This window comes from Schistocerca gregaria, chromosome 7, assembly GCF_023897955.1.
Source record: "Schistocerca gregaria isolate iqSchGreg1 chromosome 7, iqSchGreg1.2, whole genome shotgun sequence".
Taxonomy (NCBI): Eukaryota; Metazoa; Arthropoda; class Insecta; order Orthoptera; family Acrididae; genus Schistocerca; species Schistocerca gregaria.
The window spans coordinates 381,145,589-381,163,825 of record NC_064926.1 but is presented as its reverse complement, the minus strand read 5'-3'; the positions used below and the strand labels follow the sequence as shown (position 1 = coordinate 381,163,825).

The 18,237-nt window shown below is 43.5% G+C and overlaps 1 protein-coding gene across 1 annotated transcript in view; it reads right to left on the bottom strand.

Annotated features, from left to right (window-relative positions):
- Nucleotides 1–17,473, bottom strand: part of LOC126281548 (venom carboxylesterase-6-like) — an 87,761-nt gene extending 70,288 nt beyond the window's left edge. Inside the window, exon 1 of the mRNA XM_049980609.1 lies at nt 17,291–17,473. Coding sequence (XP_049836566.1) covers nt 17,291–17,359 — 69 coding nt within the window. The 5' untranslated portion in view covers nt 17,360–17,473. The remainder of the gene's footprint in view (nt 1–17,290) is intronic.
- Between the last annotated feature and the right edge of the window lie 764 nt (nt 17,474–18,237).

Below are 18,237 nucleotides of genomic sequence, written 5' to 3'. Positions count from 1 at the left end.
GTGACATACCATCGAATTTCATGCAAAAATATCATCCACAAAATTCCGAAGGCAGCAAGTGCAGATACTTGCCAGAACTATCTAACAGCTACGGGTCATGCAACCAACTTCTTGACAAGACAAATACACAAGAGAAAAGACAATTTATAATATGTTGTATGAGGATCAGTTTGCCTTTAGGAAAGGTATAGGTGCCACAGGAGCAGTCTGACGTTGCGAATGATAAAGGAAGCAACACTTCCAAAAGACCAAATAACGATGCTAGGATTTGTCATCATGGAATTTGCGTTCGATGATCTAAGAGAAGTACTGAGAACAGTAGAAATAAGCTATAAGGGAAGAAGGACAATATACAATTTGTACAAGAGTCAGACGGAAACAATAAGCGTGGAAGACAAAGAACGAAGAATTAAAGGAAAGGTTCAGGCTTGGGCTTAAAGTTAAAGGCAGAGAGATATCAATGATAAGATTCGCTTATGAAATTTCTGTTCTTAGTAAGAGTGTAGAAGAGTTACAGGCCGTGTTTAACGAAAAGGACAGTTGAATGAGTACGGAAAATGGAGTAAGAGTAAATCGAAGAAAGCGAAAGTAATGAGGTGTAAAAGAAATGAGATTAGTGACAAACTTAACATCGACATCGAGTAAGCGAAGTTGAGGAATTGCGCTTCCTTGGAAGCAAAATAACACACGATGAACATAACAAGGAGGACGTAAATAGAGGATAATAGTGCAGGCTGACAAAAGTCTTCTAAAATCAAACATAGACCTTAATGAAAAGAAGAACTTTCTGAAATGTAGTTTTGGACTGTATCATTGCATAATAGTGAATCTTCGGTTATGGGTAAACCGAAACATAAGGAAGTCTCAGCGTTTAATGTGTTGCTAGAGATTGGTGTTAAACATTAAGTGGACTAACTAGATCAGGAACGATGAGGTCCTTCTCAGAATTGGCGAAAAAAGGATCATACTGGAAACACTGACAAGAAGAATGGTCAAGATGATAGGACATTTGTTAAAACATCAAGGAATACTTTTTTGTGGAAGACAGACATTGAGAGATATCTGACACCTAACTGAGGACATAGGCTGCAAGTGTTACTCTGAGATGAAGAAGTTGATACGAGTGAATAATTCATGACGAGCCGCTGTGAACCAGTCATAAGAGTAATAACTAAAAAAAAGCGTTTGAGTTTAACAAATGCTTACGTAACACGTCAGTGGCCGAGAAATGCAATAAGCACATCGCAGAATTAATTTTGTGTTGTTTTAAGAGATCGTTTCGCTTTATCCTCCTAGAAGTAAAATAGTCATATGACGTAATCGTTGCAAGTGCTGAAACTTCACACATACAAATCAAGGAATCGTGTACAATGATTGCAGACGAAACCGCTTTATCTCTGTAATTTGCTTCGAGGGAGGTGAATTATCTTCCAGTGGTGGGAAGTTATTTACTCAGGAATGTCTTAGATAAGACAGAATCGAACAGTAACTGTATGTTGATCATTGTGATATGAAGATTAAACTGCAATATTAATCATGTAAAGCTGATTTAAGTTACGTGAACAGTTTCAGTATTCCACAGATGGTTCGATTTATCGAGAGATGATTTTCCTTACGTTTATTGTTACGCCATGGATGAGACTTTATAATTAGAACTGGTGATTTTTATTTATCGAGACATAGTAATAACGTTTTGCTTAAATGAAATTATGTATTAGGAAGGATAGGATCACAGCAATTAGTCACAATCCTGCTGGTTTTTCCTGATTCTTACTTATCCAGATTTCAGCTATAAACAGCCGTCATAAGTGAATTTGAGTGAATTATAACCCAACATACATCCAGTAGTACATACCACTGTATGACTTTAGAGGTGTGCAAGCAGGAGGAAACTGTGGAAACTGTCAGTTTCATTATGACTGTACAGCAGTAAAGTCATATGGTGACATGCTGGCTACAACTGGAGGTTTGTTGGATTACAACTTGCTCAAATGCACTGAAGATGGATACTTGTAGCTTAAATTTGGATATGCAAGAATAATATAAAACCAATGTGCTGTGTTCCTATCATTCCTTACAATAACATACAGCCTCTGTGTACAACGATTTCGTATGGATTCATAGTTAGTGAAATGACATACTTCTCTTAATAGCATTCAATAGCTCCTGAATATATAGGAGTCGTGATATAAGGCTCGACAAAGCTTGCAGTGAAATTTATAGCAAAAAGTACTATTTCTAAGGGAGGTGTCAAAAGCTTAGTAAATGTTCTGAGAATCTTCATAAAATGCAAGCAATAATATTAGTTTAGTGGGACAAAATCTGGGTAATACATTACTTTGTCATGAGTACAACCGCTGCAATACATTCAACGTTTTGTGATTCTTACAACTGTAAAACATCTAAATAAAAAATACGCACCTCTAGAAATAGTATCAAAATTAATATTTATATCCCTATGGACTAGTGGAGAGTGTGTGTATAAGAAATCTGTCGGGAGATAGACAATTTTTACGCTACAGGTACAAACATTTAAGGCATTTTGCTCCTACCTTCCGCATCATCTACAGAGTGGAAAATCGGAAATATCTTATGTTTTTTACGATCTTACATTTACAGGAAACTGGCGGACAAAAATGTCCAATTCTAACCGCTAATGTAACAATAGGATCTAATCAGAGAAAGGACATACATATGCCACACGAACATCCAACCATTCGCAACCGCCTCAACATTTGACGTTTTTATCAAATCAACTTGTTGCTAACAACTGTAATGTACCAGTAGAATTTTAATCCAGGAGACGTGGTAGAGTATAATACATTGTTTTCTATTTTGTTGCTGTGCTACAGAAATTGTTCCTCTCCACACATCCGTTATAATATCAGATCATTGTCTGTTATTTAAATTGTAGGAAATGGAAGTAATTACTGAAATCAACTACTTCGAGACTTCATGCGGAACCAGTGGCAGCAAGTTAAAATGTCTGGGGGAGGAGGATTCGAACCCGGGATCATCTCATTAGTAAGCAGTTGCGGTAGCTTCTGTGCCACCCCCACACAGCGTTCATCGCAAGTGCCCCTATTATCTCGGTACATCATTCGGCCGTACCACATTCCCTCCTAGCGCCATCTGTCATCAGCCCCCGAACATGACCTCCATGCTCGCCATTTCTAGATTCCCACAGAAGTTCTAACATAACTGTGCATCCACGTTGAAGGTGGTGGATTAATTACCCATCGAGGCGATTCAGTTATCCGAATGTGTGATGTCTGTTCTTTCGGACAAGTAAACACTGCCTGATCAAAAAGTGAAGCACCGAGAAGGCATGGTAAGATGTAAATTTAAATTTACTCAAAGGCACAGCATCGGCCTGAAACGAAATGATTAGAGCCGCAATTCTCTGTGACAGGTAGAAAGACCAAAAGAGGGGTTTAGTATTGTAAGTATTTACTATTATTACCACGCCTCGTAAGGGTTATGAGGAGCGTAAAAAGCGCCAGATGTTGAGTGATCTCTGTGAAGGATTTGAAGATGCCATGTACTCGTGTGAAACAGTGTCATCAGCACCTCACAAAGTTAGGAAGGGGCCTCAGTGTGTGTCTCCGTTTCGCTGATTAGTCAAATGAAGCGGTTTCCAAAATTGTAGGTCATTCGGATATGACACTAGACGATACTGGAGTGGGTGTGAACGTGAGGGGAGGCATTCTTGTCCTCAACGTTCCATTTGACGATATCGGACCTCAACAAAAGAGGAACCCAGTATTGTGCACGAAGCACAGCAGGACACCTTCACATCAGCGCTTACCGTCTGAGAACAAGTAATGGACTTATTCCAACATTCTATGTCACGCTGTACCATTGGTTGTGACTAGCATCAGTGAGACCAGGGAGTTACTGTGCTTAGCTGCTGTTAACGTTTGGGGCAGCCGTGACTGGGAGACGTAGACTGCTGATGATGGCGTTGCATTGCGTTCCGTGATTCATAGAAGTTCTGCACTGTTCCGGATGACAATCGTCAGCTTGTATGGCGGCGACCTATGGGAGAGGTCCCACTCTTCCCATGTTTTTAAGTTGCATATATAAGTCGCTCCGAGCTTCATGGTGTGGGGGGCCATCGGTTATGACTTCACGTCACGGCTGTTTGTGGTTGAGGGAACTCAGATGGAACGGTGGTACGTTATCGGAATCCTGCGTCCTCATGTGTTTTCTCTCATGCGACAGCATCGTGGTGCAGAACAGTGCTCGACCACACATGGCATTTGTCTCTATGAACTGTTTGCGTGATTTTGAGGTATCCCCGTTGCCAGTAAGATACCCGAACCTTTTCCCAAAAGAACATTAGTTGAAGTAATGCACGCAAGCGACGATTACATTAGCATACTAATGCCACTGTTAGGATTTTTAACATTCCTCCAGAAAGGCCCATATTCTATTGAATCGTGTTGCTCATTCTTAGCTAATGTTGTTGCTGCTACATGTTTGATGAACAAACGAAACGTTGAAACTACCTGGCAGATTCATATCACCGCACACTCCGCTGCAGAGTGAAAATCTCATTCTGGAAACGAAACGATTATTATCAGCCTCAACAGGCATACAGCAGACGTTTAACGAAGGATACGGCGAGGCTGCTTGCAATATTTGTGTCCAGTTCGGGGTTTCTTGTAGCGGGGCGTGAGGTCTTAAGGTCAGGACGATAACAGTTGGCTCTGCAGGACAGAACTTTGCTCACACAAATGCGTAACAGACGCTCTGTGTGCAATGCTGCATTGTAAAGCACTGATACCAGAGTGTATTTTATTATTTGTTTCTCTATCCTCGCTTGGAGCGCTCTCTTATAATGCATTAGGTATCCTTTACAGCGTGTCTCTCCTAAGAGTCGTCAGGAGCATTTTCTCTAGTTTTATGGTGGATGTTTGTCCCTGAAATATGTAGCTGCAATCTGCCCAAACATTGTTCCTCACATGTTTCATGCGACGGTGAGTGTCAACGGGTTGTTTTGGTGTGTTCCCAACTGGAAAACAATTACTTCTAGAGCAGAAATTTACGTGTTAACTCGACAAATTGCATCAATTTAACTTAGTTCGGTATTAACAGGAACAGTAAAACAGAAAGAATTACTACCACTCCAGCAGCAACTGAGTAGCGCTGCTGCATTGTAGCAGTCACGGCGCGCCAGGATGGCACGCGAGTTCCTGCTGGAGTACTGATAACTATTTTCGTTTTACTGTTCCTGTTAATACCTATTGATAAATCGTTTCTACATCTACATCTACATTCATACTCCGCAAGCCACCCAACGGTGTGTGGCGGAGGGCACTTTACGTGCCACTGTCATTACCTCCCTTTTCTGTTCCAGTCACGTATGGTTCGCGGGAAGAACGACTCTCTGAAAGCCTCCGTGCGCGCTCGAATCTCTCTAATTTTACATTCGTGATCTCCACGGGAGGTATAAGTAGGGGGAAGCAGTATATTCGATACCTCATCCAGAAACGCACCCTCTCGAAACCTGGTGAGCAAGCTACACCGCGATGCAGAGCGCCTCTCTTGCAGAGTCTGCCACTTCAGTTTGCTGAACATCTCCGTAACGCTATCACGGTTACCAAATAACCCTGTGACGAAACTTGCCGCTCTTCTTTGGATCTTCTCTATCTCCTCCGTCAACCCGATCTGGTACGGATCCCACACTGATGAGCATTACTCAAGTACAGGTCGAACGAGTGTTTTGTAAGCTACCTCCTTTGTTGATGGAATACATTTTCTAAGGACTCTCCCAATGAATCTCAACCTGGTACCCGCCTTACCAACAATTAATTTTATATGATCATTCCATTTCAAATAGTTCCGCACGCATACTCCCAGATATTTAACAGAAGTAACTGCTACCAGTGTTTGTTCCGCTATCATATGGTCATACAATAAAGGATCCTCCTTTCTATGTATTCGCAATACATTACATTTGTCTATGTTAAGGGTCAGTTGCCACTCCCTACACCAAGTGCCTATCCGCTGCAGATCTTCCTGCATTTCGCTACATTTTTCTACTGCTGCAACTTCTCTTCATACTACAGCATCATCCGCGAAAATCCGCATTTAACTGTCGACACTATCTACTAGGTCATTTATATATATATTGTGAAAAGCAATGGTCCCACATCACTCCCCTGTGGCACGCCAGAGGTTATTTTAACGTCTGTAGACGTCTCTCCACTGATAACAACATGCTGTGTTCTGTTTGCTAAAAACTCTTCAATCCAACCACACAGCTAGTCTGTTATTCCGTATGCTCTTACTTTGTTTATCAGGCGACAGTGCGAACTGTATCGAACGCCTTCCGGAAGTCCAGGAAAATAGCATCTACCTGGGAGCTTGTATCTAATATTTTCTGGGTCTCATGAACAAATAAAGCGAGTTGGGTATCACACGATCGCTGTTTCCGGAATCCATGTTGATTCCTACAGAGTAGATTCTGGGTTTCCAAAAACGACATGATACTCGAGCAAGAAACATGTTCTAAAATTCTACAACAGATCGACGTCAGATATATAGGTCTACAGTTTTGCGCATCTGCTCGACGACCCTTTTTGAAGACTGGGACTACCTGCGCTCTTTTCCAATCATTTTGAACCTTCCGTTCCTCTAGAGACTTGCGGTACACGGCTGTTAGAAGGGGGGCAAGTTCTTTCGCGTACTCTGTATAGAATCGAATTGGTATTCCGTCAGGTCCAGTGGACTTTCCTCTGTTGAGTGATTTTAGTTGCTTTTCCATTCCTTGGACACTTATTTCGATGTCAGCCATTTTTTAGTTTGTGCGAGTATTTAGAGCAGGAACTACAGTGCGGTCTTCCTCTGTGAAACAGCTTTGGAAAAAGGAGTGTAGTATTTCAGCTTTACGCGTGTCATTCTCTGTTTCATAGCCATAATCATCCCGGAGTGTCTGGATAAGCTGTTTCGAGCCACTTACTGATTTAACGTAAGACCAGAACTTCCTAGGATTTTCTGTCAAGTCGGTACATAGAATTTTACTTTAGAATTCACTGAACGCTTCACGCATAGCCCTCCTTACGCTAACTTTGACATCGTTTAGGTTCTGTTTGTCTGGGAGATTTTGGCTGCGTTTAAACTTGAAGTGAAGCTCTCTTTGCTTCCGCAGTAGTTTCCTAACTTTGTTGTTGAACCACGGTGGATTTTTCCCGTCCCTCACAGTTTTACTAGGCACGTACCTGTCTAAAACGCATTTTAGAATTGCCTTAAACTTTTTCCATAAACACTCAACATTGTCAGTGTCGGAACAGAAATTTTCGTTTTGATCTGTTAGGTAGTCTGAAATCTGCCTTCTATTACTCTTGCTAAACAGATAAATCTTCTTCCCTTTTTTTATATTCCTATTAACTTCCGTATTCAGGGATGCTGCAACGGCCTTATGATCACCGATTCCCCGTTCTGCAATTACAGAGTCGAAAAGTTCGGGTCTGTTTGTTATCAGTAGGTCCAAGATGTTATCTCCACGAGTCGGTTCTCTGTTTAATTGCTCGAGGTAATTTTCGGATAGTACACTCAGTATAATGTCACTCGATACTGTGTCCCTACCACCCGTCCTAAACATCTGAGTGTCCCAGTCTATATCTGGGAAATTGAAATCTCCACCTAAGACTATAATATGCTGAGAAAATTTATGTGAAATGTATTCCCAATTTTCTCGCTGCTGTTCTGCCACTAATGCTGCTGAGTCGGGAGGTCGGTAAAAGGAGCCAATTATTAACCTAGCTCGGTTGTTGAGTGTAACCTCCACCCATAATATTTCACAGGAACTATCCACTTCTACTTCACTACAGGATAATCTACTACTAACAGCGACAAACACGCCACCACCGGTTGCATGCAATCTATCCTTTCTAAACATCGTCTGTGCCTTTGTAAAAATTTTGGCTAAATTTATCTCTGGCTTCAGCCAGCTTTCTGTACCTATAACGACTTCAGCTTCGGTTCTGTCTATCAGCGCTTGAAGTTCCGGTACTTTACCAATGCAGCTTCGACAGTTTACAATTACAATACCGATTACTGCTTGGTCCCCGCATGTCCTGACTTTGTCCTGCACCCTTTGAGGCTGTTGCCCTTTCTGTACTTGTCCGAGGCCATCTAACCTAAAAAACCGCCCAGTTCACGCCACACAGCCCCTGCTACCCGTGTAGCCGCTTGCTGCCTGTAGTGGACTCCTGACCTATCCAGTGGAACCCGAAACCCCACCACCCTCTGGCGCAAGTCGAGGAATCTGCAGCCCACACGGTCGCAGAACCGTCTCAGCCTCTGATTCAGACCGTCCACTCGGGTCTGTACCAAAGGTCCGCAGTCAGTCCTGCCGACGATGCTGCAGATGGTGGGCTCTGCTGTCATCCCGCTAGCGAGACTGGCAGTCTTCACCAAATCAGATAGCCGCCGGAAGCCAGAGAGGATTTCCTCCGATCCATAGCGACACACATCATTGGTGCCGACAAGAGTGACCACCTGCAGATGGGTGCACCCTGTGCCCTACATGGCAACCGGAAGGACCCTTTCCAAATCTGTAATGACTCCCCCCGGTATGCACACGGAGTGCACATTAGTTTTCTTCCCCTCTCTTGCTGCCATATTCCTAATGGGCCCCATTACACGCCTAGCATTGGAGCTCCCAACTACCAGTAAGCCCACCCTCTGCGACTGCCCGGATCTTGAAGACTGAGGGGACACCTCTGGAACAGGACAAGTAGACCTCTCCGACCGAACATCAGTGTCAGCCGGAGACAGAGCCTGAAACCGGTTCGTCAGACAAACTTGAGAGGCCTTCCATTCAGCCCTCCGGAATGTCTTTCGCCCCCTGCCACACCTCGAGACGACCTCCCACTCTACCACAGGTGAGGGGTCAGCCTCAATGCGGGCAGTATCCCGGGCAGCCACAGTCTTAGCCCGATAGGGGGATGCGTGGGACGAGCTGGCCTTCCCCGACAAATCCCCATCCGGACCCCCACAGTGATGCCCATTGGCAACATCCTCAAGCTGTGTGACCGAAGCCAACACTGCCTGAAGCTGGGAACGAAGGGATGCCAACTCAGCCTGCATCCGAACACAGCAGTTGCAGTCCCTATCCATGCTAAAAACTGTTGTGCAAAGAACGTCTGAATTAATGTACAGAGAGAACAAACAATTCGACACAAAATTTAAACGGTTATTAAAATACAAGAGTGCCTAGTAAATGCAGTAATGCTCCTACTTGCGCACCGCTGACACACTGCTTGGCGGCGGAAGGAGACTACGCGATTTTACACTATTCAGGTACTAAAAACGCGATGCTACTATAATACGCCCGAAATTTATGAATTAAACAATGCACGTACCAAAACACGTAAAGAAATTAAGAATTAAACTATGTAACAAATGAGTGAGCTAGGAGTATACGACTTGCTGCTGCAGCTGCTTATCCAACGGCGGCAGGGAGCACACTGACTGACCATCCAACACTGGCCGTTCAAAACAAAACAGAAGACACTAAGCTGATTTCGGACCACATTGTCGAATGGACACATAAAATTTCGCTTTAAATATCATTCCGTTTGAAACGGGAAACAGGCCGGTGCTTTCTATTGACAGTGGGCGTCGCGTGAAAGGTGTGATGAGCGGTATCTTTTTGGGTTGATTCCAGCTACGCGTTTCAAAAAGAAGTTGCAAATACCTGCCGAAACAATGGAGAAAATGGCGCCTGAAGACTCTTAAGAGACAGACAGCAAACGAGCGTCGCACATGTCTTACCTGGGAGGGCCGTGTCGAACAAGCATGTAAAATTCGGCTTTAAAAATCATTTTGCTCGTAACGTGAAACAAACCGACGCTTTCGGCGATGCCGGGCGTCTGCTGCTAGACTTGACGAGCAGCACTTTTTTAGTTGACTACAGCTACACAATGCAGAAACGGCAGAAAGAAAGAGAGAGAGAAAGAAAGAAAGCAAGAAGTTAGTACTTGACTAAGACTTTTTACGGCTGCTCATACAACTTAATACGCAGTGCGATAGTTTGCCAGATACGGAAATGAGCCAGACTGAACTCGATATTTTATGGCGGATAAACGCACTTTGATCTTGTATATCGACCAGTCTGTGTATGTTTTCCGTCGGGTTTCTACATTCTTTCAGGCAAACGCCGTCCTTATCCCCAATCTTCACCTCACAAAATAGGATACCAAATAAATTTATACCATATACCGACTAATGGCACACACATCTTCCCTCCCTTAGGGTATCTTATAACTGCGGTGACAGAAAAGGTATATGGCCACAAAGTTAAAATAAAGTATCGAAATCATGAACTATGCAAGCAATGACAGAGTGTATTTATAGCGAGTTTTGACTGATGGCAATCGTGAAAACAGCGGACCTCATACTATGAGAAAAGCTCTATGAAAGGCTGACATGGAAGTGTCTAGAGATGGGTCATTATTTTTGAATTATCAGTAAATGTCGGATGATAAGACAGTGGGTCACTAAGTAATTGACACCTGCCATAGGCTAAGAAGAGTTAACAATACAGAACTGAAATAGTATGTCATCGCTAATGAAGCAAATGTCAGCGAGACATAGCATTCAGTCCTTAGTTAAGGAAACATATAAGACTAATGGCAGTTATTATCGTCAGATTAGTTTGATGGTTTTACTAGAAGTGATTATTCCGCAAGCTTACACACTATTTAACCTAAATTATCCTAAAGACAAACACATAGACCCATGCACGAGGGAGGACTCGAACCTCCGCCGAGACCAGTCTCACAAACCATGACTGAAGCGCCCAGACCGCTCGGCTAATCCCGCATGGCTTTAAATTGTAGTAGTCTGATGCGGATATCAATAATCTATATAATATGCCTTTCCAGACTATCAAAGCAGCTAATAAGTGACACACGTGACGTGGAAACCACTTTTATTCCTGGCTGACGTGATGAATGGTAATGCCGGCCGCAGAGGTCTCGCGGTTCTAGGCGCGCAGTCCAGAACCGCGCGACTGCTACGGTCGCAGGTTCGAATCCTGCCTCGGGCATGGATGTGTGTGATGTCCTTAGGTTAGTTAGGTTTAAGTAGTTCTAAGTTCTAGGGGACTGATAACCACAACAGTTGAGTCTCATAATGCTCAGAGCCATTTGAACCATTTTTTGAATGGTAATGCTGATGTAACATTTGTATCTTCAAGTGGTTCTAATGAACCAGAGTAATATTCTAATTTTCTGAAATACATTTTCAGTGCCGTACACGGTGTAAAATTTGGAAATGGAAATTTTTGCAACGTTTATCTACATACACACACACACACGCGCGCGCGCGCGCGCGCGCGCACGCGCATGCACTCACGCACAACTGTTACCGAAAATGGAATGATACGCAAGAGACATCCACCCACATACTCTACAGTCATCGGCAATGGACTGCTACACAACAAACAGTGGATGGAAAAGCTCCGAGGGAGAAAAACCTTTACGACTGTGTGGCTGATCCTACGCGTCTAGGTCTCCCAGCCAACAGTACCACATGACTCTTTCTTCATACGCCAAGAATGGCTAAACAGCGCTCCGATCGCACTGCTGTCCAGTACACCGAGTGTTTTGGTGACTGGGGCTGAGTGGCGAGGAGGAACGGTGAGGTCTGCAGCCGGACGCCGCTAGAGCGAGGCAGTCGCTTTGTCGGACGCCAAGCACTATGCTAAGAATTCTACACTCGTTCTCATAAATTAGCGATAATGCTGATACATGGTGAAACAATGCTCTGGTGGGCGGTCTGCGGGTTTAAATCGCCTCGTTGTGTGACCATGAGGTGCATTTGATCTGCGGTCGTCGCACAGTGGCGCTGGCAGCAGTCCACATACGCAGAGGTGTGTTGCTGCAAGTCAGAGTACGGTGCATCGAGTAAGTGTGCAGACTTTTCAGATGTGATAATGGTGACTGTGTGTTGAAAATGGCTCAAAGAACACACATTGAAGATGTTATGAGGGCTAGAATACCAGGGCGCCTGGAGGCTGGTCAAACACAGCAGGTCGTACCTCGGGCGCTCCGTGTGCCACAAAATGTGATCTCAAGATTGTGGCAACGATTTCAGCAGACAGGAAATGTATCCAGGCGCTACAATATTGGATGTCCAAAGTGGACAACACCACAAAAAGACCGATGTCTCACCATCAATGCCCTCAGACGGCCACGGAGTACTGCAGGTAGCCTTGGTCGGGGCCATACCGCAAACATTGGAACAGTTGTCTCCAGACACACATTCTACAGACGACTGAACAGACATGGTTTATTCACCCGGAAACCTGCAAGGTGCATTCCACTGACCCCTGGTAACAGGAGAGCCCACAAAGCCCGGTGTCAAGAACACGGTACATGGCCAATGCAATGTCCCAGGTAATGTTCACGGACAAGTCCAGGAATGGTCTGAACAGTGATTCTCGCCGGGTTTTCATCTGGCGTGAACCAGGAACCAGATATCAACCCCTTAATGTCCTAGAAAGGGACCTGTATGGAGGGCGTAGTTTTATGGTGTGGGGTGGGATTACGATTGGTGTACGTACACGTCTGCATGTCTGTGACAGAGGAACTGTAACCGGTCACCTCTATCGGGACGTCATTTTGCACCATCATGTCCGTCTTTTCAGGGGTGCAGTGGATGATAACGCACGGCCCCACCGAACTGCCATTATGGAGGAGTACCTTGAAACAGAAGATATCAGGAGAATGGAGTGGCCTGCTTGTTCTCCAGACCTAAACCCCATCAAGCACGTCTGTGATGCTCTCGGTCGACGTATCTCTGAACGTCTTCAAACCCCTAGGACACTTCAGGAACTCCGACAGGCACTGGTGCAAGAATGGGAGGCTATACCCCAGCAGCTGCTCGACCACCTGATCCAGAATATGCCAACACGTTGTGCGGCCTGTGTACGTGTGCATAGTAATCATATCCCATACTGATGTCGGGGTACTTGGGCAGAAAAGAGTGGCATTTTGCAGCACATGTGTTTCGGGACGGTTTTCTCAACTTATTATCAATACCGCGGACTTACAGATCTGTGTTGCGTGTTCCCTATGTGCCTATATTATTAGCGCCAGTTTTGTGTAGTGCCACGTTGTGTGGCACCACATTCTGCAATTATCCTTAATTTATGAGCATATGTGTAGTTGCGTAATGTTACATTTACGTTCTGCGTTAGGAAAACTAGGGCGACTACGCCCCCTTAAAAAAAAAAAAAAAAAAAAAAAAAAAAAAAAAGGAAAAGGAAAAGTGGGGCAGCCGCTTCGATCAACTCCGGATGGGAATTTCTATACTTTTACTATCGTCCGATGGCCGAGCGAAGTTGTTTGTACACCACCACACTCTTATAAACAGGAAACTCGCTTATTGGAACGTCAGTGCAACACCAACCACGACGACGATCTGATTCACAACACCGAATGCTGGTTGATTGAGGATGGGCATCAATGAAAACTGAGTTAAGGATAAGAAAAGTAGTAACAAAATATTTTATAGGCGGCATAACTAATTATTTCGCTCCATTATGTGGCTTAATGCAAGACGGAAATCGTTTGGTAACAGATACGTCGGAGGGAGTGATGCTGTTAAACGAAATTGAATCCTATGGAAAATTCAGCTTTAAATTCATTATAGGGAACAATTTCCCAGAACTCAAGGCAATCACTTGTGAACCAGGCCTGACTGATTCCGTTTCAGTAACCGAAACATTTCTTCGCAAACTCTCAAAGAGATTCTAAGATTTTGCAACAGTGAAGCCTAATTTCGATTTATTTTTGAGACCATTCTTGTTTCGCGTTCTGATGTACCACATTACCTTCAGCTTGAGCAGATAGACATGCTGTGCACCAGCCAGCTCAACGTCCTATTTGCCAATCTAATAAATTACAAGAAACTTATAAAACACTATCCAAAGAGCAAAATTCTTGGCCACACAGTCAAGTCGCTCAAGTTATTTCAATTTTTGGATCAATGTAAGTGCGGAAAGGTCTTTTCTTCTGTTAGGAAATTGACAAAGTCCAGCCAGTATTCGGGTTTAACAGATTTTAATCTGCGCAACTCCATGTTCTTGACTAGTATACACTGAAGAAAAAAATGCCACACAGAAAAATAAGTAATGAAATTTCGGGCATATATTTGTGTAGGTAACATGTGTAAGTGATTCACATTGCAAGATCATAGATTAATGTAAGCACGAGATACACCACTGCAAATGTGGAACGCTGGTACGTTGATAATCGGAGTAACCACATGCACTGTGTTGTACAGGTGCCGGAAATCAGGCTGTGGGATGGAGTTCCATGATTGTTGCACTTGATCGGTCGATACAGGGACGGATAATGCTGTTTGTGTATGGTGTGGATAACGCTAGAATTGTCACCTGATGACGTCCAATATGTGCTCTATTGGAGACAGATCTGGTCATCGATTAGGCTAAAGTAACTGTTGATACGCTGCAGAGTGTGCTGGATTACAACAGTGTTATGTGGACAGCGTTAGCCTATTGGAAAACACTTGAATGCTGTTCATAAATGGCAGCACACCAGGTAGACTCACCAGACAGATGTGCAAATCTGCAGTCAGGGTGCGTGGGATAACCATCAGAGCGATCCTGATGTCACACGAAATCGCACCCCAGACCATAGCTCCAGTTGTAGATCCATCATATCTAGCCCAAAGACAAGGTAGTTGCAGGCCCTCAACTAGCCTCCTTCTCACCAAAACACGGCCATCACCGCCACCGAGGTAGAACCATTTTTCATCAGAAAACACAACAGACCTCCACCCTACCCTCTAATGAGGTCTTGCTCGACACTACTTAAGTTGATAATTTTGGTGGTTTGAGCTCAGTGGAATTCAGAGCTTCTGGCTCGGAGCGTCCTTGAAGTAACCAATTTACAACAGTTTGTTTCGTCACTGCAGTGCCAACGGCTACTTTTATAGTTTCTACTTACGCAGTGCGGTGCGCCAGAACCATACCCTAAACACGATGGTCTTAATTCGTGGTAGTGCCCCGTGGCTGTCCGGAGCCCACTCTTCTTAAGACCGTACATTCTCATGACCACTGCTGCCAGCAATCACGTACAGTGGCTACATTCCTCCAAAGTCTTTGCTCAGTATCGCAGAAGAACCATCCAAATTCTCGTAGCTCTACTAAACGACCTCGTCCAAAGTCTGTGAGGTGCTGAGAGTGGCGTCTTGGTCGCCTTAAGGGGGATATTCGCCAAAGGGGCCAACGTGGAGCAGGAGAGGCACCGCACGACATTTTAATTTCCACTGCCTATAATTTTACAAATGAATTCATAAAACTTTGTCAGCATGACCAGAAAGGATTCAGGATTGATACTCATAGCAGTGGAAGTTCGAAAACATAACAAAATAATTTAAAAAATTTTTGTTTGTTTGTGAAACATCATCATATTTTCACTTACCATTGGCTGCGTTTGTTGCTAAAGGTACACTTTTCTTCATAAGTAAGAGATCTTCTTCGACGAATTTACAGGTGTATGAAACTTTAGAATTTACTTAATTTGCAAAAAAATGAATGAGCTGTTACATTTTAAACTTCATTTTTAGAAAAAAATCCAAATTTTATAGTTACATATCTATTTTTACCACAGTTTTTAATAGATATGGAAGATTCTAGAGTTTCGTACACCTGCAAGTATGGTTTGTATGCTGTACAAAATTCATCGACGAATCTTGCTTATGAAGGAAAGAGTACCTATACCAACAAATGCAGCAGTGGTAAATGAAAAAATGATGAAATGTTAGATGTAAAAAAATTGTTTTGTAATGTTTTTGAGCTTCCACTGCTAGGACCACTCCTATGCGACTGACTTGAAATTTGAATAGACTTCGTCTTTAAGATGTAAAAACAGCTCTACCAACCTTTTCTTACGTCTCACTACTCCTTCTTTCCTCCGTCAGTGTATTCTGAAATCTAAATGTGTATTAATTTAGAAACACAAGACGTAATGTTACAGGGTGCCGGTTATTGAACTGTATAAAGAAACGTTGATTACTTACAAATTATGGCGTGCACACACGTTGTTCAAGAAGTAAACGTCACTACAGATATTCGGATTTAGGTTATCACATGTTCGATATGTCTGCCATCATTTATGATGATGTGCCGCAGACGAATAGCGAAATTCTGCATGATCCACTGAAGTGTCACAAGATCGATGCTGTTGATGATTTCCTGAACGGTGATTTTCAGCTGAGCAATGGTTTTGGAACTGTTGCTGTACACTTTGTCTTTAATATAGCCCCAGACAAAGGAGTCGCATGTGATCAGATCCGGAGAATATGGCGGCAAATAGAGGCCGTTCCAAGAATATGGTCCCTCAAAATCCTCCACCAGGACGTCAAACACCTTCCTGCTTCGATGGGGTCCAGCTCCGTTTTGCTTGAACCACATCTTGTCGAAATCAGGGGCACTTTGGATAATGGGGATGAAATCGTCTTCCAAACCCTTCACGCACCGTTCGGTAGTCACCGTGTCATCGAGGAATATGGCACCGATTATTCCGTGACTGGACACTGAACACCATAGTCACCTGTAGACGGTGAAGAGACTTCTCGATCACGAAATGCAAATTCTCAGTCCTACAAATGCGCCAATTTTGCTTATTAACGAATCCATCCAAATTAAAGTGGGCTTCGTCGCTAAACCAAGCCATGTTTGCACATACTTGTTTCCATCATATCCAGCTGCAAACCGTGCAGTTTGAACTAGCTAACTCAAACCGTTCAGAAATTATGACGATTCCATTTCATACAGTTCAATAATTGTCACCCCGTAAAGCCTGTACTGAAGCTTTCTTGTACTGCTCACTGTGTTAGCACTAAGTGCTGTTTAATGCAGTAATAAGAATTCCTGCTACATCAGAAAAATTAGTTCGAAGGAAACACACGTGATGAAACTCTGCTTTGAAAGTGTGCTACATTATTCGCCTCTTAGATGTAGTTGCACTGTGTCACAAACACGTCTGAGTTTCCCTCACGTGCAGCCTGCGGCATATTGACATCTCACTCACACATCTTCTCGGAAGAGCACAGTAGTGGGGAGAAGCTGTGTGCTGAGCAGACTACGCGACGTCTGGCGGAGTGCGAGCGCTCTTAAAGCACAAATCTTGGCAGGCCTGTTCTGTTAAACGTCATTTTATTATTTGCAACGGCTAATAAATCAGTCTAGTCCTCTGAGTACACTTGATACTGTTTCTGAGAAGACACCAAGCTTCATACTCACATCGCAGGAGAACGCTAAACTGGCAAGAATCGCTGCTACCAGCTGCCAGGCAAGACGGTCCATTTCCATGAGCTGAGTTGCTGTCTCAACGCGCGGGAATTCAACAGGCCCTGGATGCTCTTCCTTTTGAGGTTCTTATCAAGCGCGCTTGTGATATCAGTCGGTCGCCCCCTTCGATAACACACTCATAACGAGACATGTTGTATTACTTAAATGGTTCTGTTTACCGATAGCATGGAGATAACTACTAGTGCCTATCGGCATCACCTTCTTAACCTTCAAATGATATCCTGAAATCTCGTTTGTGACTGGAGAATGTCTCGAAGTGCTACAACGAAAATGAGATAATATCAACTCTAGAACGACTTTTTTGTCGTCGTAATGCCTACCACCGAATTATGATGGCCTCACTAATCAGATTAAGGCAAGGAGCCAATTAACGATACGACTAATCAGATCGTTATCTTCTAGGTAGCCAGACACTACTATCTAATGATCATGAGTCTATTACTAAGTAATACAGTTAACAAAGGTAACCAGACACTGAAATGAAACAATTTTAAGTGCAAATATTACTTCTTCGATTTATTAAAAAAGAATCTTGTTTTTAGGATGAATGCTTCATCTTCTGAAACTACACATCTTATAAACTGCTCAAAACATTTTTTACCCACCTGTCTGTCTATGAACTTGAGTGCGCTCAAGAAAGGTGAAACCACAGGCCTTGAGTAACTGAAAAAGGAAACATCTCGAAATACACCGCCAGCCACACACTCGTAAGAGAGGAGGAAACGATACGAAACTTCTCAGGTTCAGAAGGTACTTATTATTATTTTAGAGATCACAACAGCGAGTCTAATTCACAAATATCTAGGCATTATAAGCCTTTCACCCCTTATGACTTGGATGAATGAAATGATTCCGTTGTGAAAGGTGTCAGAAAGCAG